This window comes from Sciurus vulgaris, assembly GCF_902686455.1.
Source record: "Sciurus vulgaris genome assembly, chromosome: 3".
NCBI classification, from domain to species: domain Eukaryota; kingdom Metazoa; phylum Chordata; class Mammalia; order Rodentia; family Sciuridae; genus Sciurus; species Sciurus vulgaris.
The window spans coordinates 95930323-95955357 of record NC_136463.1 but is presented as its reverse complement, the minus strand read 5'-3'; the positions used below and the strand labels follow the sequence as shown (position 1 = coordinate 95955357).

At 33.9% G+C, this 25035-nt stretch overlaps 1 protein-coding gene and 1 pseudogene across 6 annotated transcripts in view; one reads left to right on the top strand and one right to left on the bottom strand.

Moving 5' to 3' along the window:
* The window catches only part of LRP1B (LDL receptor related protein 1B), a 1899381-nt gene that overhangs the window by 1375452 nt on the left and 498894 nt on the right, over positions 1-25035 (top strand). For all 5 annotated transcript variants that reach the window (XM_079135584.1, XM_079135585.1, XM_079135582.1 and 2 more), the window contains exons 36-37: positions 23104-23238; positions 23811-23940. In XM_079135584.1, coding sequence (XP_078991710.1) covers positions 23104-23238; positions 23811-23940 — 265 coding nt within the window. The remainder of the gene's footprint in view (positions 1-23103; positions 23239-23810; positions 23941-25035) is intronic.
* LOC306656798 (multifunctional methyltransferase subunit TRM112-like protein) lies at positions 9254-9604 on the bottom strand (annotated as a pseudogene). Its single transcript has one exon. The product of its transcript is annotated as a multifunctional methyltransferase subunit TRM112-like protein (transcript).

The following is a 25035-nucleotide window of genomic DNA, read 5'->3' as shown; positions in this document are numbered from 1 at the left end:
CATAACCCAATCATTGCTCCTCTAAACCCCCTTGCATTGTCTCACACATGAGTTTTTGGGGGATACTTCATATTCAAACCATAACACCTTGTTTTTCTGACATAGCTGCTTTGCAAATCCCCAGATCCCCATGAATCCTGTACTCTTTCCCCATCCCAGCCATAGGGAAACTACACTTAATATGCCACTTTAAATTTTCAGTATCATTATAAACAGGTACCTTTGAATCTCAATTCATTGAGATTATTAGACCAGTGTCCCTAACTCAAATGACTATGACAGTTTGAAAAGTTTCACATGTGAATGAAGGTATGGAGGGAGGGAAGCCTAGTTAAAACTGGAGCAGACTATATTGCATGTGACCTATCAGAGACAGATGACACGTCATCATCATGATCTAATGATGGCAGTTCTGCATTGCTAGTTTTTCCAATTTTTTTCCCAAGGGGAGAAAATAACATGGTAGAAAATAATGATGGGCTAAATAAAACACATTTATTTGGTAGAGTACTTGGAACTCTTTGATGTAGGCCATTGAGTTTGAGGTTTTATACTTGGTGTCATACAACTTTCTAAATATTCATATCCTAGGCCTGCATCAGGTTGATTGGGGAAAGTGAGTAAACAGAGACAAATGAGATTAGAAGATCTGTTGGAATGTGATATAAGACTGACCTCTATAGAGAAAGGGAAGGAAGTCTTAACAGTGAAATCCCAAAAAATTTTTTAGCAAAGCTGATTAGGAGTACTTGAGCCAAAGTTGCCATCCAAAGGAGTTCTGTATTTCACAGGAGTGGATCTGCCTCAACAGTTTACCAAACTCAGTCATTGGTTGGGAACGTTGTGGGAGGTGGGCCCTTGTTATGAATGAAATGGTATATTCAGTCAATTATGCTGTACCCATTCAGAGATTTTAAAATGCATGTTTTCAGCTGCCACAGACTTCCCATGTGCCACAGAGTTAAGTCTCTTCACAGGTTTGATAAACAGTTCCTCCATAATTCCTGTAGACTTCTTTTCCTGTGAGGAAATTTAGAAGAGGGAGGTTAGTGAGAATAACTACAGACTTACAGCTATAGCTGACTTCAGGCCACAATGGATACCATGTCAATTATCTGTGACAGTATGGTGGCTCTTCTTTTTACTGACTGATCCCTGGACACTAAAAGTTCAAAGGATCTTAGAAGCAACTTTTGCTTATAGCTCAATGGGATTCTTGCTGTGTCCCTTTAGCAGAGCATACTTTCCTTTTGATATCAGTAGGACTGACATTACTAGTTCAGATTGCAGAAGAGCACAAAATCCCCCTTAGACCATTGAGAGTGATAGAAAATAAAGTCTCTGCAGTTTTCACCCGGTAGATCCTAAAGTCATGAATTGTTCCTGTTGATAATACAGCACTATATAGGGTTGCTAAAGTGATGAATATATTGTATCCTGAGGATGGTACCCCATACTTCCAGGCACTTGCTTTTGAGCTGAGGGTTCATTCATTTGTACATTGAGAGGGTTGTTCCATTATTCTGTAAGACCAGCTTCTTTTGGTTGGTGTAGTATATGATTTAGCCAGTGGATTGCATGGCTATTGAACCATATTTTCACCTCCTTTTCTGGGAATTGGGTCTGTTGGGCAAATGTTATGCTGTGTGGGATTCATACATATGGATTAGGCATTCCATAAGCCTTGGAATAATGGTGCTACCTAAGGGCCTGCAGCACAAAAGACAAACTGACACTTGGAATTGTTTTACATCTTTATGAGGATGAAACACTCGTGCTTCCAGATTAGAAGATGCCCATCAATTGCCACCAACTGGTCAACTGGTTTCCTTAAGAAATAGTGCCATAGAAGGAACCCTCTGTTCTAATTGACCTTGATAATTGGTAGCCTATAACATTAAGACGACTTCTGTGCCACTATGACCCCTTTGTTCCTATACCCACTTCTGAAGTGGTTGAAGATTAAGTCAATTGACCAAAGTAGTTTGGTTGTCAGTGCTTCTTTTGTGGTGGTTGTATTCTTGTTGACAGTAATGTTATTCAAAAATCTTCAGATTTCTTGCCCACTTCCATATGTCAGTCCACACATTTCTACCCTAGACTTCCTTATCTTTTATTTCCTAATTTTTTTCCTACCAATCCATTTACCAGATCACCTGGCCATTGGCCACTGACTTGGGAATTTGTATATGTGCACACACTGGCCTACTTCATTCATACAATGCGTACTGCTCACAACTTTTGCATAGGGAAGATTTTTTTTCTATTTATTCAGTAACTTTCAGAGCTGCTCTTGAATGTGAATATAATTCATTTCTAGCTTACAGCCATATATTGAGCTGAATGATTCATAAAACAAGATTGTCTCTTTTTTTTTCCTTCTTCAGCTGGTTGTTAGGGACCTCTGTATGAAGGCATATATGATAATTTATGATGGGCAGTTCAGGATGCAAGGTCACTTGGAACCTCAAGGTCAACCTTTTGTTTCTTCCAGGACCAAGGAACATTTTAATAAAGGGCATTAATTCTTTGGTACAAATGGTATAGCCTTATTACTGAATCAAAGGAAACTGTCTTGGGATTCTTTCACAGAGATTTTTCAAAAACTTTGTATTTTATTTTTTACTACCACTTTCACCTTTAATACCATACGTTCTGCTGGCTCAAGTGACCCTTGTATCAGCCTATACCTACTGCTTCACCGTTTATCATACTCAAAGTTATCAGTTTTCCATATGACCAGAGAAAAGGTCTGAGGGCCATCCCAGACATGGAATGAATGTGATACATCCAGATTCCAAAGAGGCCTGTCATGCACTCTGCTTATTTCTTTGGGGTATTATTAACAAATTTCAGCAAGTATTTTTACCTTGAAGGTGATTTTTTTGTTGTTGTTTTTAGCCATTCGAACTTGTAAAACATCACCAAAAGAGTAAGTCCCTGAATTTTCATAAGATTTCTTTCCAAACCTCTGGAATCTGTTTTTCCAGTGCCTCCCTCCCGCATTCTGACTGTCACTTGCTCATTCTGCCTGAGCAATATATCTTTGATATAACGTGTCAGTATAATTTTCTCTGGAGTTCAGATTTCAGATCTCTTCAGACTATAACACAAGGTAAGAGAGTTAACACAGTCCTGAGGCATAACTAAAAATAAATATTATCTATCATAAGTGAATTAAAACTCTTTGTGATTGTCTTCTTGAATTAGATTAGAAATAATGCGCTCAACATTTGAACGGCTGTGAATTGTGCATCTGAAACCTTACTAATCTGCTCTAGTGTGATACTTCATCTCACATAAAAGCTGCTGCTGGAGCCATTACATGTTTAAGCCTGTGCTGGCCTATAGTCATTTTTAAAAGTATTCTATTTCTGTAGTAGCCAGGGGTCAAATTACACAGGAATGAAATAGTAATCACTTATCCGTGCAACTCATCTTTGATGGTGACACAAAATTCCTCTACCCACCCCTCATCCTCCTTGAGAGTTGTTACTAGCTTTTACTATCTTAAACATTCACATTAGATGGTATTGGTGTTGGAAATGAAGGGAGGTAATTTTGGAACTATCCCCATGGCATTTTTTTTTTTTTTTTTTTGACAGTTCTTACTCTAGAGGCAATAAACCCAATGTTGGAGTTCACTCAACTGCCATGTATATCAACTTAAATTATATACACTTGAACTGAGAATCTGACCCCCCCCCACCTGTGTAGTCTATGGACCCAGTGAACCCACAAGCTTCCTTAAATTCCAATCTCAGGAATATTTTCCCAGTTCCTGTTGGTCACACAGCTATTTCTTATGGCTATTTTGGTATGTCACCTCTTTCATCCTTTGTGAGGTTCAGTAAACCCAACTGTTTTATACTTGGAACCAACCACAGTTATCAGCAAAGTAGCTAGGAAAAAAAGCAAATACAGCTCCTACGGGGGTGTATATTGCCTTATAGGTCATGTATTTCTGTGATGTTTTTCAGCACAATAGAATTACTAAACTTTACTAGAAAAAAAAAATGGGTCACCTCTGAAAATTCTAATAGTTCTCAGCAGTTTTTCAGGAACCCCAATACCCTATGACACCTATATCAAGATATTTTCTACTCATATTTCAGAATGTTACTCCATTTATTACTTAGTCTTTAAAACCTCCCCCATCCCAATCGTGCAACACTGGTACATGGTAATGCTTTACATCTACAATGTTGCAGGATCCTACTACCTAGGACTTTGATTACTTCAGTCAGTGTGTTCTGCATCTGAAAATTGGTTTAGGACTAAGACCTGTGCAAGTAATCCTGATGTTTTCTTAGAGCAACTACTCTCTGGCTCCTGTTCATCCACTTTTGTTTTCAGAGGTTGTAGATGTTAAGCATCACCCTTGTTGGCTAACAGTTTTTTTGTTTTTTGTTTTTCTGTTTTAGCCTTAAGAAGACTGTCTTCTATTAAACGTCCCCACATTTCCTACAGATCAAGCATCCATACCTGTCTCTTCAACTTTGCCACTTAAGGTGGCTTCTTGGTTGCTGGAAATTAAGCAAAACAGCATACTTATCTTAATTTAGGGGTAGGGCAAGAGTACAGATCAAAATTTTAGATGTAACAGTCAAGCTTTGTCAATGCACCTCATAGTGCCAACCTTAGCCTACTGAATAGAGCCACCACTGAATTTCTTAGTGATGCTATCACTACTATATTACCATCAGCCTTGATGATGGTGTGTCCTCTGAAACCTCCCATGGCTTGTGAGTTTTCTTTCCTCAAATAATATGCTTGCATTTCTTCTTTATTCATCCATCTAGCAGGGCAGATATTTCTACATGATGAAAGACATTCCTTCTCTATGTCTCTAAAAAAGTTACCCAAACCGAGATTTTTGTTCTACATCCTGGGTCCCACCAGAGTATTAATCCCCATATTACAAAAACATGCCCCCAAGTAAAACAACCCTTGCTGATGCAGTCTTATATTCTAGACACCCTTAGTCAAGCCCCCTTAATATCCAATTTCCTAGATGCTCCCCTGGCTCTTGTTGGTCATGCAGCAATTTTATTTTTTAGGGCATTATGGTTACATATAATAGCAGATATTTTGTGGTATTTTTGTTGTGTCATATCTTTCCCTCTTTGTGAGGTCTCGTAAACCAATCTGGGTTTTCCTGGGATTTAACCATAGTTATCAGCCAAGTAGCCAGGAAGATGTAGGTAAAACTGCTAAGAGGGTACATATTGCTTTTCAGGTGAGGTATTTTTGTGAGATCTTTCCACACAAAGGATGTAATTGAATTTACTAGGAAAAAGTGGGCTGTGTCTGCAAACTGATAGTTCGAGGTGGTTTATCAGAGGATAGCTGGTGATTTTTCAGGAAACACATCCAGATGTCCTCCACCCATATTTCAGGTTTTAGCTCTTTGTAATCAGGTCTCTGATTTTAATGTAACATGACTCCTTTGGCTGAGCATTTATACATCTTTGGAGCTGCAGAGTTCTAACTCTTAGAGCTTCTGTTGCTGCTCAGTTGTGTCCACTCCTGCGGAGTGGGTGGGCTAGAGAGGTAGGGGAAGAATGAGGGCCTCTTTGTAATCTACCAAATCTGGCTCTCACATTCATTCTTAACTGCTTGTAAACAGTTGTCAGTTTTACACTATCCTCTGGAGAGTGTCATTACGATGTAGCAGTAACCAGCCAATTCTACTGCCTTTGTAGGCATTACTCCTCCATGTATTTTGAATGCATGAGTCATTGCACCTGCTAGGATGTCTCCCCTTCAGCAAGATGTTTTCTTACATCACTGCTCACAATATGCTCAGCAACTGAACATAGTGAGTTCAGGACTGTCCTTGCCTCATTTGCTGCTCAAGAATATGCTTTCTTTGCTACCTGTTGAGTGGTAGGGAGCCAAACACATAACCCGATTCAACATTCACTTTCTCAGACCTCTCATGCCACCATCTGAGCTATTTTGGTATTTTGAGAAGCATATCAAAGATAGGTTTAGATATGGAAGGATTTTCTTGAGTAAACACCTGTGAGGAATAAAAAGTGGGTAGCATTTTCAGACTGCAAAGCAGATCTGACCTACATGAAAGAGAGAGGCAAAGAGGGCAGCCTTAATAGAAAACATTTTAGACTGTGGTACAGTTTCAAGAAAGTTTTAGCAAACTGATGTCAAGCCCAGGTACTGTCAGATCTTCATATATTGCAAGACGGAGCACACCCTCACATTCCTGCCGTGTATAGACCACAGTGAGAGCAGCCTGGAAGCAAATGTGGGGGTAGATTTAGAACACAGCAGCTAGGAGCATCTCTCAATTATGCAACCTAAAATTAAAGATCTTAGAGGCTTACTTTGAGTCCTAAGGCACTTCTTATGAAATTGAATTTTCACTGTCAGAGTCCTGGACCAACTGACTTGGTAGGTCATCCCAATTCTGATCATTGTTATATTGAAAAAATCTTTTAGTACTATAAGCTGCCTTATCAAAACAAGTGAACTAGGTATTTTATACAATTCAATTCATCCTTTAAATCTGATTTGTTACTCTTCCCAATCGTTTTCCTCATATTTCAATGAAGGGCATGCTCCCCGGGGTCACATTCTCAGAGTTTCTCCCAGGCCTGGTTGGAGGTAATCTTTCCTTTCTCTGGATTTCATTAGAATTTCTGAATATTTTCTTTAGAGTAATTTCTAGTTTACATATATTCACATATATTTCTTTATTACCTTTCTAAATTTCATTTTCCTAGAGAGTGGTATTAAAGTATGATTTATATTTGTATCTCCATAATGATTAAAAGGTCCCTTCAAAGAATCTATTACTCAGTAAGAGCTTATTTTCAATTTATCTGGCCCATTGGATTGATAGTAAACTTTTCTTCCATGTATTATGGTTTATCATCCTATGAATGCTCTTCTATACTACAATTTCTTCTTCAAGTTTAGCCTAATGTACCCCTGACTACATTCATATTTCAGAATAAATCCTGATTTTCCATTTAAAATTACCATAAGGATTTTTAAAGCATCTTTTTCCTATATTTTGATTCATTTGTACTGAGGTATAATTTATCCGTGGTAAATTATTAAGTATGCCTTTCAGATTTGGTGAATATGTAACAAGACATGGAATATCTCATCATTTCAGGAAGTTCCCCATTGCTCCTATCTAGTAAGGCCTGTCCTCAGAAGCAGTCACTGGCCTGATTTTTATCACCATTGGTTAGGTCTGCCTATTCTAAAATTTTATATAAATAGAACCACACAATATATATTCTCTTGTGTCTTTAATTCACTTCACATAATATTTTTGACATCCATCATATTTTGCATGCTCTGGTAATGCTTGCTTTTATTGTTAAGTAATGTTATTTTATGTCTGTACCAGTCTGTTTATCCATGTTACATTGATGAATGTCGGCAGTGTTTTGTTTTTTTTTTCGTTTTTTGTTTTTGTTTTTTGACTTGTAGGAATAACACTAGACATTGCTATACACAGAATTTTCTGAACAGTTTTCATTATTTAGCTTTATGATCTAATCATTCATTTTCATACAAATCAGGCATCTAAATGTCTTTGGAGTGAGAAAGAAGGCAAACAATATAAAACATGCTGTAGCATTTACATGATAAAATTCCCCTTCATGTACTGTATGAAATAGTGTCATTCATATCATGCATTAACTCAATTTAAGTCTGAGGGAAGGTGGTGAGTTCATTCAGTCATTCACTGGATTTCCTGAAGCACTAAGTTTTCCTTTTTTGTGGACTCCTCTCCAATTAGCTACTAGTCTGTCCCTGTTTTCTTTTAAGATCTAAGAGACTTATAGCTGAAGGAAATATAGGAGGAGGAAAGGATACATACACACATACACATAGAACTGATATGTCTCAACTCTGATAATTCAAAACATTTCAAGTTAGTTACTTTAGTATAAGACTTTGTCCTTGATCTACCCTTCCTAAGATGTCTATCATAACTTTCTAAAAATATTTCATTTGTATTCTCACTCAAGATTCTTAAAAAATAAATCTGAGATGTTCTAAGTTTTTAAACCTCTAAGCATTTTTTAAATTAAATTTTATTTGATTTCATTTATGTGATAATGCCAACTGATATGGGCATCTTTTAATTTTTTTTTCATTTCATCCTAGCTAAATTTTCTTATCTAAACTTTATCCTTTCATTAGCATGTACATGGTCTAATTGAGGTGAAATCATCTCTTGACTGAGCTGCTCAGCACTCCATATATTTTTAGAAACCCACTCTGGATTCTGCAGAGACCAAGAATATGACTAATTTTAACATATACCTAGCTCATGTGAATGTTTTTTACTTTTTGAAAAAAATTCATTTCTTCACTATTAAAGTGGAAACTTTGATATCAATATAATGTAGCTAAGGCAAAGTATTTCCTAAAATTGTTGGAATTTCTTGATTATCTGAAAGGGTAGTATACTGAGAGTTTCATGCAGGCAAATATACCAAATACTACCTAGAGCTTTCTCATGTATTTTATTATCGTAAATCTTCTGACTCTAATTAAGAAAGATCAACAAAATGTGGAGTCCATTTCAATGTGTTGGAGAACTTTCAAAACTTTTTATTGTGGAAGTTCTCAAAAATTAAAAGAAGAAAATAATGAGGTTTCCATGTGTCCTCCACCAATTTCAATTTGTGGCGATTTTATTTTACCTGATTGAAGTAAATCTCCCTGAAGTCTTTGAAAAAATATGGAACAAATACTGTATCTTGTTTGTATGGCTTGTCAAATAAATATTCAGAATTTAAAAAATTTTCTCTGATCCTTGCACTTAACCTCTATGGAATCACATTTTCTCACTGAACTTATATTTGATATATAATTAAATTTACTATAAAGTGATACCATAATCATAGCTTGCCCCCTGATTTTAAGATTTTGCCATAGGAGGAAATGTTTATAGTTTTATAAATAGTTTTGTAAATTCTTATTACTGCATTAGCTGATTTAAAAATTAGCTAAAATATTATTATCTTAACAATTTATTTTTATTTTTTCATCAATTTTTTTACCTTCCCTTTTTTTTTTTTTTTTTTTTTTTTGGTTTTCAACCTTTAATGAGAAAAAGAAGAGATACTATGGAGCTCAAGAACACTGTTGGTCAGTGTGTCATTGGCTCAAGGGCTGGGGCTACACATTGTAGAACTAGCAAACAGAATATATGTCAACAAAGATGCACAAAGTCATAAAACGTAAAACTTGTGCCTGACAGTCAAGTCTCAGTTTCCTCATCATTCAGCAGCAAGTTGGAGGGTCCTGTGACTGATGGGGAACAGATGTCCAGACTCTGGGCATGGTAGCATGCCTTCCAGCATGTCCACCTCCAGCAGTATGTTGTACATCTTTCTCAGAATTGTGTTCTTGTTCTCCTAGCCCTCAGTTGGCTCTTTGGGCAATTCCACCAGGTGCAGGGTAACAACAGCCTCCAGAAGGGCTGCCCATCCCACTTTGGGTTGATTCCAAATTAGATGGCCTTGAGGAACAGGGTGAAGCCACAAGGCCCCCAACCCCCACCTCCCACCCCCACATGTGAGCTTAGTAGATTGTGGGAGAGCAGCTTCATATCACCACACCTACCTTACTCTTCTTACTCTAGATAATATTCTACTTAATAATTCTTATACCGTTTACTTGATTCTATTTATATTATTGTTAATTGGAAACCAACAATTACTCAATTACTACATAAGGAAAGCTAGAGGCAGACATTGTAAGTTTAATATGAAACAAAAACAATCTCAATCTACTAGAAAGTAAAGTACTAAAACAGTGAACTGTGTAATATTCTGTGTTAAGTAAAACTTGCAAGAAAAGTACAGATTGTTATTAGAGTGAGATAATGACTGCGTTAGGTTCACAGCACTGTAACCAAAGTAACTCATGAGCATAATTTAGAGGAGTAAACATTTATTTTGGCTCACAGCTTCAGAACTCTCAGTCCATGGTCAGTCAACTCCATTGCTCTGAATCTGAGAGGAGGCAGGGCATTGTTAGAAAGGGCCTGGAGGCAAGTTAAAGGCCTCTAGGGTATGACCCCAGTGATCTACTTCCTCTATCTAGGTCCCACCTCCCTGTTGCCCATTCAATTGCCAATGGATTAATCCAGTTAACCAATGAATAAAGTCCAGCCCTCATAATCCAATCATTGCCTGAACCTCAAGGTTACTTCTGAACCTCGCTGCATGAGGATTATGCTTTAAATACATGTACTTTTGAAGAATAAAACATAATAAAACTGATGAAGCCATAACAATGACCTAGACTGAGATGGTCAGGAAGCTTTCTGGAAGAGTGTGTTCTTGAGTCTTAATGTCCTAATAATAGTTTTCTATCTTAAAGGTATTGAAGAAATGACATGAGAAAAGGCACAGAGGAAAGAAATCTCATGATGTGTGTGTACGCACAAGGAATGGGGGGTGCTACTAGAGAAAGCCTGAGCAGGAAGATGTGCAAAACAGATGCAGAGACGTACTTATGGTATAAAGCAGGGTATTCCAAGAGAGAGGAGCACTGCACATTCCTGGGTACTGAATGAGATGATCAAACATAGAGAAGGGAATATTTTAACTGTTGATGTTTAACATTTACTGCACATTTTAAATAATTTATACTTTTGTTCATATTTTATATGCAAACGTGTAATGGATTAATATTAGCTAATGTGGATAAGTGATCAAATTATCTTACTTATCAAAAAGTTTGGATATCACCGTACCTGATCACAGATCACCTCCTGTGATTTTCTAAAGAAGCCGACTTCATCCTATAAGCATGAGGAATCTAGAGACAGGAAGAATGTTAAGCAAAAAGATCTTATCTGAATTTTAGTTATATTACTCTGAGGGTTGTTAGAGTGAGTTTAATAAGAACAAAATTATAGGAAGGGTGGCACGATAGTGCTTATGTAGGTTTTTTTTAAATGAAGGATCTAAAATATATAGAATTTAGTGATTAATTGGATGTACAGTTAGGTGAATGGTGTTACAGAAAGAAACACTGAAGCCTTTTTGTAGTTCAGGCTATAGGGGATATGTAACTACCATCAAATGAGAGATAACAAAAGTAAATGAGCAAATTTAAGGCAGTACTGATAGATTCATCTTCTGATGTATTGAATATGAACTTTTCATGGCAAGAAGGCCATCTTGCTTGATCATTTATTCATCAAACTTTTGTATATATACATTCCAAACCATTTAAATCTCTCTAATTAATTAACTCTGAAGAAATTATGAAAACTTTCTTCAATGTACCACCAATATAGATTGAGAAACAACTGCAACTTACTGTAAAAATGATAGGCAATGTGCACTGCTATCAAGTACTTAAAAAAGAGTTATTATTTTCAGGGATGATTGAAGGAGGCTGCCTGGTCATTTTTGTATCTCCTTATAATATACATAATTCTCATTGACAGGTATTGATTTATATTTCTTTAGTATTTTGCAGGAATATGTTCACTAACATATCCTGAATTTATGTTTTCTGAAAGCTCAAGCAGAAGCATTTATATGCCGTACTTTATTAAAATGTTAGATGTAGTTCAATAAGAAAGTTAAATTAGAAAATAATGATATAAAATATACATACGTGTAGTGGTTAATTTGAATTGTCAACTTGATTGGATTAAGAGGTACCAAAGATTAAGAGGCTTCTGGGTGTGTCAATGAGGGTGTGTCTAGGAATGATTGGAACGTGGGATAGGAACTGAAGTGGTGACCCTCCCTAAGAGTGGGCAGCACTGCCCAATAGGATAGAATAAAAGTTGGAAGAACAAGGAAGCAGATGCAGATGCAAGCTCCACTCTTCTTGAATGGGTTCTTCATCACTGCTTTGATTGTCTCAGGATATGGGAATCTTGCTTCTTCACTCTTCCAAAATAGACTCTTCCAGTGATTCTCCAAGTAGTTTCCAGAAGCCTTGGTCTTGGACTAGGGTAGCTCTGTTGATCTTTCTTATTCTGGGGCTTCTGTGACATGGACTGTGCAGCTGCTGGTTCTTCTAGCTCTCCAGCTGCAGCCAGCCATTGTGGACTATGCAGCTTCTGATCATGTAAGTCGATCTAATAAATCACCTTTTATAATCATACTTCTTGTTGATTCCATTCCTCTAGAGAACTCTGGCTAATGCAATATGTATATTATATGTGTGTCATGTGTAAGAAAATGGTGTCGTTTACATCTAGGATGGCCATTGACATTAATGGCAATGATTTTTGATTGACTGTATTATGGGGGGGTGCTGCAGATGAAATTTAAGACTAAACACTCTTTAGGCAACAGCTCAACCACTAAGGCACACCCCCATCTTAACTTTATTGATTTTTAATAGTATTACTAAAATCTTTTGCTCATCCTAAAAAAGGATTAGTTTTTTACCTACCTTTCTACAATAAGTATGGACAATTTCAAGAAAAATTTAGAGCAACTTTACTGTGGGGGTAGTAATCTTTTTAGAAAAAACTGCACTTTTCTAAACATATGGGATGCCATTATGCATCCAGATAAGTGTTAACTTTTAGTTTAAAAATTTATGGATAGTGGCTGAAAATATAGCAAAGACTCATGGTTTATTTTCACAAAATTTTCTCTTATTATCCTGGAAAAGATCTTTTTCCTTTTTAAATTGAAATACCAAGATATTTTTCTTTAGTTTTAAATTGAGACAATATTATGTTAAACTAAAACCATGTTAAAACTTTGAAGGGGCATAAAATATATTTAATAATAAATTTGGTATATAATATACATAGTATAATACATACCAAACCTATTAGTATATAGATATGTTTTTTTCTGTCATTATTTATATACGTTGCATTTTTATTGGTAACAATTGACACATTGCTACACTTATGTGCTTAATAATAAGTGCTTTAAGAAATATGGATTGATTTAATACTCAAAGCAGTTTTGTTATTCCCAGTTCACATATTGGAAAACTCCACAGAAAGGTTTAAAAACTTGCCCATGTTATACAGCCACTAAGTAGTAGATTTTATAAGACATCAGAACTCAATACCTGAGCATTTAATTAGCATGTATTCCTCTATTTAGTAAGTCTTTTAATTTAGGAATTTTTTTCACAAGGCATGATGGTGAAAAAAATTCAAACATATTTGCTGAGAAAAATCTTTTATGATGCATATACCACCTTTGTCTGTTTTAGTTATTTAAGGCATGACATAGAAATGAAGCATTTGAAGAAATAATGTTGGCTTTTTCCCTATTGAAAAATAAAACTGAAATGGAATGGCGATGTTTTCTGAAACAGGTTGATGTTTTTCCTGAAGAAATGTGTTATTAGGTGTCTCCTAAAGATGCAGCTATGCAACCTGCTATCGCAGTTTTACAGCTTACCTTTGGGATGCTACAAGAGAACAAATTAAAACAATTTCTTCTTGGAGCGCTTTCAGTCCTCTTCTATTTGAAGAAGAGGAAAAGATGACAATACATTTTAGTTCTCATGTGCTACTCCAAAGTCAAAATTAGCCATACTAGGACTATGAGAACTAACTTTATTCATATGAAAAACAGCATAGTACAATTGTATTGAAAAGAAAAACAATGAATGCTTAAGAAAATATGAGAGGTTCTTTTCCTTTCCCTGAGAGGAAACATTCCAAATCTGAGAGTGGAATTGCTTTTATAAGTATGTTTAATGCAAATTCCTTTCAGGACACAAAAGCCAGACAGGTTTATATTTCTTATTTGATGAAATAGTAATTTAAAAGAGAATGTACATTATCTAAGCTTTCATAACATTGTACCTTAAGGGGATTAAGATATTTAAAAACCTTTGAAGTCTGCAGAGTTTATTTTATTTACTCACAAAGATGGAGTTCTTAGTGATTTGTTGCTATAAGATAATTGCCCATTAACGTTTGTATTGATTTGCCTTTCTCAAGATGAAAGAAACAAATGTAATTTGTTAGCACTTTATTATTGAATCCCTTTTAATAAAGAATATCGAGAACTTGGATCTTTATTAATCTTATAAATGTTTGAAGAAATTCTTTCAAAAATTGGAAAGAATAGAAAATTCAACCGCATTCCTATCTGTACCCAGGCATTGGATGGCTTGTGGGCTGGCTGTCATCACAGCTTAATGCTCATCACTCCCAGTGAAACCATCTTGTCTCTCCTTCTCATTCTAAAACTGATTGCATTTAGTAAATTGGTTCTTTATCTGAACTAGGTTTTAGGGAACTATCTTGTGTATCTCTTCTGATGCAATTGCTACTCAGTCTTCAAGAGTCAGTGAAAGTCTCACTCCTCTCTGAAGTTTTCTTTGGTGACCTTTGCTGGCCCTCTTTTCTTCTCAATTCCTACAACTCTTAGTGTCATCTCCAGAGGTTTCAACTATATGTCATGGCTCAATAGTGTGCCAAATGGGTGCTGAGTTTAGAGAGACAGTGAGTCATCCTCAGGGCAGTAAGGTATGACCTGGGTTAGTCTGAGATCTAAGGCCTGTCCTCTAGAAGAAATTCTGTAAGAAATTTCTGTAGCATAAAAATATCTTAATTATCCAAGTGTTACTTTGTGAAAAATGGTTTTAATGTAGTAGCTGCATCAGTAATACTGAACTTTTATTTGCACAATCTACTAGCTAAACTAAAAGGATTTCACTTAAAATCTATTTATTCTTTATTAATAAATTACTCAAGTAGTATATACTTTATTATGATAGTAAATATTATAATTCATACATATATACATATATATACATATTATATGTACATATATATATGTACATGCACACATACAAATAGACACTTGGAATAGATGTAGAATACAAAAGTAAAAAATAAAAATTAATACTCTACAATGTCCTGGATTTTCCTGGTAATTCTATCTATTCCCAGTCTGTGTACCCAACTTTGAAGTAGTACATCTATAAAATATGATTTGATATGTTAAAACATATATACATAACCTTGTTTAAAAAGGTGTTTAATACACCTTCTCCAAGTGAGGGAAATGGGATAAAATAAACAATTAAAATGTGAGGGAATGAGAAGTAAGGGAAAATCTAGGGAAGAAAAATAAATGGAGCTAGAGATAAAATGCACAATTTTTATAACTATATATTTTTACTAGAAGTTGTTTTTGTATTTTTAATAGGTAGCGTAAGACAGAAGTATGTCAACTTCAAGATTTACAATGTCTAAATAATTTAAAGGCAAAAAAATTCAGGTAAAAAATCTGTAGCATAAGATATCATGTGTGTGTTTTATTTTTCTTTTTAATTCCTGAGGCAATTCTTATGGGCAGTCACTTGAGAAATACTGAATTTAAACTATGCAAACCCTGTCCTGCTGTGAGGTTAAGAGCAAAGGCTAAAAAGAATTTCTCTTTGGAGAATGAGTAATCAGAAAAAGGAAGAAATGATAGGTTGAAATGGAGAAAAGAGGAGGGAAGGAGCCAGAGATATGAGTAAGGTTTGGACGTGAAATAAAGTGTAAGATTTGGGTTCAATATGAAATTACCACACACCAACCTCTAGTGGTGGTTTCGCCAGAGTGCCTTATAGAATAAATTACATGATCTAATTTTTAGTTTGGAGTTTTTAATATTATCATCAGTCATATTATCATTTTTGTATTCCATGTTTGTATAAATGGTTCTATGTGGGTGTCAGTGTGGGTAGGGTAATAAGAAGTAGATGAAGGAAAAGGATTGGTCTAGATATCTGGGTTGAAACTGCACAGAACAATAACCAACTATCATATTGTAAAGTCTGATGATTGAAAAATGTAGGAGGAATATGAGAAAACTTCCTCTTTCCAAAAATATATTAGAGAAGGTAATTTTTGAAAGGGCAGAAGATGGGAGTTTGCATTAGAATTAACTGTCAGATCTGTCAAAGTTTTAAAATGAGAAACAGATTGGAAATCATTATCACACATAAGTCAGAAGAATTAATAAATTTTAAGGCCTTAAGGCAGCCTTTTGTAAATGTGATAACAGTTACACTTCTGGGCCTAACTGTTAAGGTCATTGCTAATGAATGACAATAAAAATTATGGAACATGCTTTTATTTGGAAGAGAATAGGTATCTACAGCAAGGTCATCTGAAGGTGAAAAAATAATTAAAGATCAAGTAAAAATTTTGATGACTGGAGGGTCACAGGACAAGCAATATTACTCTCCCATCTCAACAATCAAAATTATAATGCAGGTTCTGTATATGCATCAGAACTAGGAGCTTATCTTGATTCTATACAGTTAAAAGATTTTTCTATATAATATCAAAGGTCAAAGATCCAACAAAAATAACAAATTTGCTAGTAGATTTCTCTATAATGCAATGAGTTCATTAATTAGCAAAGTGTATGGTTTTATATAAAATGCCTTACAAAACCCAACCCTGAATTTATTAAACTCGAAATATTTATATAGAATGTCATATAAGTTAACATGTAGTTTTTGTTTGTTTGTTTTTTGTGGTTATGGTACTTGGGATCAAACTCAGGACCTCCTGTGCTCAAGGCAAGTGCTCAACCACTGAGTTATACCCTCAGCCCTAACATATACTTCTGTGACTGTACATAGTTACATTATTTTTAAAATATAAGAATATAATGGATTGAATAGGAGGGAAACAATGAAACTGGATATATAAAGTAGACAAAATTATAAAATTTAGTCCTCATTATGTAGAGATATTCTTAAATAATTCTTCAACTTATATATTTAACTTGAGTTTCTTAAAGAAACTCCAGTCTCTAAGAAAATATTACCAGGATCAATTACAAAAGATTCTAGTTTTCTGCAAAAATTTGTACAATTTTCTTATACTTGGAAAACAATAAGTCTCCCAGATGTCAATCAGATTTTGAAATCTTATGACTTCGTTCATTAAATGTTTTAGGAACTATTATGAAGGAATGTGTTTTTAATACCAGATCTAATGACCAAACTCAGATCCTCCCAAAAGGGTTTGTTTATGCCATGGATTTTTGGGTTTGTTATTAAGAAAAAGAAGCCTTTATTAAGAGTTCTTTAATATATGCTGGGGTAATTTCTTATATTTGTAGCCTGACAACAAGTAAATTTATTTTTTTACTATTCAATGGTTTTACTCACCCTAGGTGCTAGATCCACAATACAAATTTTGACAGTGCAGTTACAACTGGTTACGAATTATTGATGAGATAATGGAACTTCCTTTTAGCACCAGTTACAGAATTTAAAAAGAATTCTGTTATAGAACCTCTCAGTTCATTTTACTTCCTCATATCCCTAATATTCCCTGATACATTGTGTTAGCAGATGGATGAAGCTATGCCAGTGTTAAAAAAGGAGAAATATTATTCATTCTTTTCTCCCTTCCTCTTTCCTTTCCTCCTTCCCTCTTTCCTCTTTTTCTTTTATACAATATTTATTTTCTTTCTTTATACAATATGTATTTCTTTTATTACAATATTTATAAAAACTCACCAAAAAATCCAGTGTCTTGGAATATTTACCTCTCAGTTGTTTTCACATTCCTCTGGTGAAGAAAAGAAAAATCTGGTCATTGTAGAAGAAGCTGAAATAATTAGCTTCCATTCACTGTTTAATAACAATACACTCTAAAGTCACTGCATAGTTGCAGACAGTTATTTATCCCTTGTCTGGCAAGAAAACAGCTTCAGTCAAGGTAGACAACTATGTTGAGCAAGTTCCTTGAAATGAAAATCTTCAGAATCTCTTGCCTGTTCATTGTATTTATAGGTCCTCATGGTTGAATTGGCCAAATATGAAGGGAATAGCATAAGTCGACAATAGTTGAAGTGTAAGATGCCAGATTTTTAATTTGGTGAGAATTGAGTTAATTAATTAATTAAAATAAGTTCTGTATACTAACACTATCCTGTGACTCAGCAATTCCACGTGTTGGCATGTACTCGACAGGAATCACAGTGTATGTTCATACTAAGACATGGATCAACGTGTTCACAGACATATTCATAATGGCCAGAAATTGAGCATAACCTGAATGTTCAAAATGGGAAAATAAAGTGCGATGCTTTAAAACTGTGGAAAAGCAATATACAGGAAACTTAAAGGATGAATCTGATACTCATGATGGTAAATAACAGAAATCACACCAAGGAGTACATACTGTATTTAACTATTCAGTGTTAGTAGTAGTCAGAATAGTGGATACCCATTACTGAAGAGGAATGCTGCTGAACAGGACAAAACATGTTGGCCATGATCTACCTCTTGATCATGGATATTTCCCATATTCAAAAGTTCATCAAGATGTATTCTTCAGATTTATGCATTTAAATAAATACAAATATAAATCATTAAGACATAATGAAATGAAAGAAACAGTTTGGCTCAGAAATGGGTCTTCAGTAGTATATCAAAAAATGCATTGCTGATCTAATTCATTCTAATTCATTGCTGATCTAATTACTTCTGACTTGAACAAAGATACAGAAAACCTTGTTATCAAATTTGCAGACATCACTGAAAGGATTCATTGGATAACATATGAGTTTTGAAAATCTCAACAGGCAGGATTCATGATCAAATTTAACAAGTTGACATTTAATAGGGATAAATGTAAAGTTCTGAAATTTAATAAGAGATATGACTAAACAGCCACTGGTAGCATATTCTGAGGAAAATTATATACTTCATCCTTTTTGGCTCCAGACAACAGGACTATTTAAATGAGTAAAAATTAGTGGGTAAAAAGATCAATATAACATATAGTATATTTTATACTATAAGGTGGATTACTATATTCCATTTATTATAAGTGAAAAATAAAATTTTAACATTAATCAGGTTTGCAAGAGACTAAAGGTAATCTAAATTTTACCTTCTGTTAGAACGTATATATATATTTTTTTCACACATATATTTACATCATATATATGTACATAATGAAAGTATGTATATACAATACACATATATTATACATACAAATGTATATATATGTATATACCATGTTCACATATATAACATAAATATATTTATGGATGTGTGTGTGTGTGTGTGTGTGTGTACGTGAGTGCATTTGTTTATATGAAAAATAAAACTGGAGGGACAAAGAACTTTGTGAAATTTCCATGGTAAGTGTTAGAAAAATAATAACCCAACCCTAGGCTTCTTGTTCTCTATTTTACCATTTTCCTTGTGTGCTGGTAATTGTTTCATTAATAGAAAAAACATAGCACATATAATTTATATTTTATCTTATGTATTTTCACATGTATGTGCTGTTTTGGGGAAAAAAAATTAAATTTAGATCAGGAAACATAACTTTAAATTTTATAGGACCCAGAAGCTCATGGAAAAATGGAACAGAGTATGTTTTCCAACAGGTGGTCAGTATATACATGTTTGTTAACTAATTATAAAAAAATAGACACTAAGGGTGAAAGGTCTTTTAGAGACTTGAGTGTCCTGGTTAGCCTTTCAGCTTTAAACATCTGGGTAAATTTTATCTTCTCAACTCAAAGAAAACACCTTTTCTTATTGTCAAAGTTTTTTTTTTTTTTTCTTTATTTTACAGATAAATATCACATGACAATATTTGACTTTACCTTTAATTTTGAGTTTAATGAATTTAAATACACAGTAGCTGACCACCAATCTCTCTATATGGAAGTCTTGATAATAATTTCAAAGAATCTGTTTTTCCCACTATGGGGAGGTTATTCAAATTGTTATTACATTAAATTGCAAATTCTTTTTCATTCCTGTAGTTATATATTACCAAGTTACCATATGTCTTAAGATAGTTTATTTTAAATTCTACCCAAGAACTTAAATTCCATGTCTGTTATGTTCACTACCATATTCTTATATCTACAATAGTTCTTAGCATATGCTAAGTATTCTCAAAGAATCTGTTAAATGGAGGTGAAGTTAAAAATGTTCATACTTTGAAATAAATTTCAAGATGGTTATTATAGTCTTTACTTTTCATCTTTATGTATAACTTTGACTTTTATCATTATAGTTATAATTTTTTTATCTTTTAACTTGATTCTCATCGTAATTGATACTTTTATTTTACCTAATTCATGTTTATTTTCAGATATTCACAGATATTAAAAATATATTCTCATATCTTAGCAAAACTTGCATTTAGAGAATTTGTATAAGCGCAAAGTAAATATGTGAAAAAAATTGCTAAGGATGTGGATGTGACTAAGAACGAGTGATTTGATCCTTCCATTCCCTTTATTCTTTTTATTGCATCATCATCTGGTTGATTTGCTCACCAATTTTCTAAATACTAATACAAAAGATACCAGGAAACCTATTGTTTCCTCAGTGCTGTGGTCCAGTAGAACTGACCATTTAGATACAAACTCAGCATTACAAAATTTCTGCTCTACAGGTAACACATAGGTGGAACTTGACCCAATTGCAGTCTCTATCTTACACTCCCGAGAAGAGACATAAAAAGGAAAAAATATTTCTGTTCAATGATAATAAAGGAACATATGTGCAAGAGATGGTGGTGGAAAGAATGTTCTATGGTTATATTGAATAGAATTATTCAGAGCTGAAAAAAACTTTTAAAAATAATATAAATATAATTTATCAACTCAGTGTCCTTTTTCATTATTCTTGTGAAAACTGTTATTGTCTTCTTAAAACCTGCCCATTATGTATCTGCCCAAATTGCATGCTGCTTATCTTACACTCTTGTAAATTTTCTGTCATTTCTTCATGTGCATACCTTGTGGTCCTTAAAAGTTTATTTCTCATGGCAAGACATGGGTCTTCCTACCTCCAAACCAGTTTTTTATACAGCATATGACATTTGCTCACTTATTAACCAGATATTTACTGTGATATAACTATGCACCAGGTGCTAAGAATAAAGTGGTAAGCAAAATAAAGTTCCAACTTTCCAAGAAATGCATTCCTGGGAGGCACAGAAACTAATAAGACCCTCTTGTGTTTGATAGTTATAAGTTCTATGGAGAAAAATAAAATTTGTTTAAAGGGCATAGAGCATGATAAGGGAATAATTTTTATAGGATAGTCATGTAAATTTTCTGTAAGATGGGTATATTTGAACCAAGATAGAGCTGTGTAGATATCTGGGAAAAGAACATTCCAGAGAGAAAGAAAAAATTATGTAAAATACCAACTGAGGAGGATTTGGTTTGCCTTAGGAACAGGATGGTCTGTGTTACAAGAGATGGATGAGTGAAGGGTGGAGGGATATCAGGTAGGAGAGGTCTCCAAGGGTGTGTGTACCTCAGGAAGTTCATGGGAGGAGCTCTAACTTTACCGTGGATGAGACAGAAAATGATTAGATTTGGAATGCAGGGGTAAAAACGATCTTACTGATTTTACTCACTTTTAAAATGTGTAACCATCACCCGAAATGTTTAAAATACTTATGGGAAAGGAAGGACAGGAGCAAAATACAAACAGGTCAGATCAGTTTGGAGGCTATTGCAAGACTTTGGGCCAGAGTTAATGGTGGTTTTGATAATAGAACTAGAGGAGATGAGAGGTGGTTAGATGATGATTACATTTTGAAAGAAGAATAAAAAGGACCAAAACTTCTTGGAAATGGATTAAATATGAAAGTAGTTGGTGATGAGTTGGATGTGGAATATGAGGGAAAAAAATGATCAGATAATCCTGAAGTTTTTAGGTCAAGAAACAAAGAAAGGAGGTGCTGTCCATATCACTAATACAAGGGCAGTTACCATGGAAAAATCCTCCTAGAACCACGTTCCTGGTAGAAAAATCCAGAATGTGTCATTTATATCTTGTCTTTTCTACCCACAAGTAGAGAGAGTAGGCAGTAGATATATGGATTTAATATTTGGGTAAAAATTTGATTCAATATACAATGCTTACTATTTATGAAAAATAATGTTTATTTTTGTTGATTGTCTATTTTTATAATGAAAACACATTTTCTAATGCTTTCTGCAAAACTGAAATATCAAATATCTTTGCTTTTTGGATACATTTATTGGGGGTCTGAGATCTCTGTTGAGATTCAAACAATTTTGTATCTGACTTAACCACTGTTGAAAAGGAGGTGTTTGGGATCTTTCTACAAAAAATTCAAGGAATTCATAGTATATTTCATTGGAAAAAGGATTCCAAAACTTATTGATGAATTGCTTTATTATACTAATTACATTTTCTTTATTTCCCTAGTCTGTCACTGTGCCAGAGGGAAATTATATTGGTCTTAAAGGATTTGTTCTTCAAATGGCCATGTAGGTCACAACAAGAAAGCTTCCTTAGTTGGTGGCAAATTTATTATTTAATGATTTGTCCCCAGTGTCTTTCTGGTGACTATATTTAAAATCATTGGTCTATAATTACTATGCCTTATGCATATGCATGCACATGTAATATATTTCATTTATAGTCTTTAGACACATTTTTCATTCAAATATACAAAAAGCACTGCTATTTAAAGACTCTATGGTAGCTTATAGCAATTCTTCAAATATCCTTAAGCCCATTTGTACGGTGAGAGTTTGAAATATGAGGTGGTTGTAGTTGACATTTGGGAAGCTATTTAGTACCTCGGAAGGAATAATTGAATGGTATGGCTTTACACATTTTGAGTGACATTATGCTTTAAATACCCTTGATAGCCTTTTTCTTCCATTGTCTGTCTCCTTTGAGACATTGTTGAGTTTACTATCTCAGTAATGTTCTTTTTATAGTTAGCAGATCTGACACAGATATGGTTGTGAAGAGAAAAATTATGGTCCAAAATAACATGGTTTGACATCACACTTGCAAATTCATGGGGGAAAAGGATTTATTGTTTTAAAATGAATAGGAAAACGAAGAAAAATAATGAAGAATGTGACAGGTCATTTCCCCAAATATTTCAGATAATACTTAAAAAAAATCTTTTGGCTAAAATGTAGATTCTTTCATGCTTTCTTGTACCTTTCTTGCTGTATAATTTTGTAAATTATCCTGAAGAATACTTTTATTCTAGCACACCCAAGATGATAACCCTGAAGATACTAATGCTATAGGATCCTAATACATATATTGATACATTTTATAGTGTGTGGATGTGTGTTTTTTCTGTCTTATTCATAGAAAATGATACCATCTATTGGACAGACATGGGCTTCAATAAAATCAGCCGAGCTAAAAGAGATCAGACTTGGAAAGAAGATATCATTACCAATGGCTTGGGAAGAGTGGAAGGAATAGCTATTGACTGGATTGCTGGTATAATCTATAACTTTTTCTCTTTTCATTTCATACTTATTTCGTTGGGTCTCAATCTGCTTCATAAAAATTCTGTTTCTGATTCCTAACAATTTTTTATGCTTCTAGCCATCGGGGTAAATAGTCTCTTTTACTTTTGGTTCCACTCTTTCTAATGCTATTGAGCCTTTGAATAGTGTTTTTATGTTGAAGGAGATTATGTAGTGTGAAGTTTGCCCAAATCTCCTGAGAGCTTTATAAGGCAGGTAAACAAAAATGTTAGTTCTTTTTTGCCTAAAGTAAGTCTGAAGTTAAAATAGATTCCTTTGATGGGTGGGGAAAGTTTCAATATATTTTTAACATATAAATAGATAAGTATATGGTATAGTCGGAAACATGAAATTAGGACTGGGAGTTTTTGAATATTAGTGTATTAATAACTTTCTGTTTAGAAAGTAATGATAAAAGAGAGTAGAACCATAATAATGTTTTAATTGTTATGTGAAGGTTCAGAAATTTAATTTTAGTCATAACTAATAAATAATTTCCTATCTCACAACTGAATTATAAACTGTATTTTGCATTTCTCATAGGTAACATATATTGGACAGATCATGGCTTTAACTTAATTGAAGTTGCAAGACTCAATGGCTCTTTCCGTTATGTAATTATTTCTCAAGGCCTGGATCAACCAAGATCTATAGCTGTGCACCCAGAGAAAGGGTAATTTTAAAATTTATATTTATCTTCTGCGTTATAAGTGGGTTTTCTTGAGTTTTATTAGGAAAAATAAAACACAATATTGTATTAATATTTAGTTTTATTTAAAATACCTGAAAAAAAACTAAAACTATCTTAAGGAGAAAATAAAGTTTATTTTTACTTTGCTTATACATATTTTAGTACATATTTGTTAAAGTCATTATTAACTGGTTATTTTATATGTATTAATCCAAATAAGAACATCAATGTATTTCAAGGTTCTCAATTTAGAGTTCTCTCTAGATCTGTTTTTATAATTAGATATTCAATTATTTATTGAATGAGTGAAATAATAATTTAAGAACCTAGTTTTCCAATGTTTCTGAAGTTCCAATATCTGTTTATGGGCCTATGATTATCAAACTAACATTTTCATCCTAACTTTTTGTTTCATTTATTCTTTCTTTCCTTTTCTCTTTCATTTTGGTTTTAGTTTTTGCTTATTTTATTTTGAGTTCTAGATAAGTATATCTACCTGTCCATTCGGAAAATTCATGAGAACACAAACTGTAAACACACACACACACACACACACACACACACACACTTATAAAATTGGAGTGCATTCAATCTACCACCATATTTGATTTTGTTTATTTTCCTTCTAAATAATTCTACTTTTAATATACTATTCTATGTCTTTACTGCTTCCACCCTATTTGAATTTGTTCTTGTCTTACACATTTGCAATAAGTTCCCATTTGGTCTCCTACACTCAATAAAGGTTAGAGTAATTTTTTTAAACATATAAATCCACTTACCTAAGTCCTTTTAAGGAATTCCCATTGCCTTTTGTGTAAAGTCCAAAAGCTCTATTAAGATCCTTTTTAACCAGGTACTATGCAAATTTTTCATCTCAAACACCCTCTATTGCACTTTTACATTCTCAATCCATCATTGTTGGGCTTTGGTTAATTTGCAAGTATTTCTAATCTCTTTCATTTCTACGCTGTGTATAACCTCTTCCATGTACTCTCAATGTTCTTCCTAGTCCTACTTTGCTAAAAATTTTTACCATTCTATGACTTTGGAAATAGGTTAGATTGTTCTGTGACC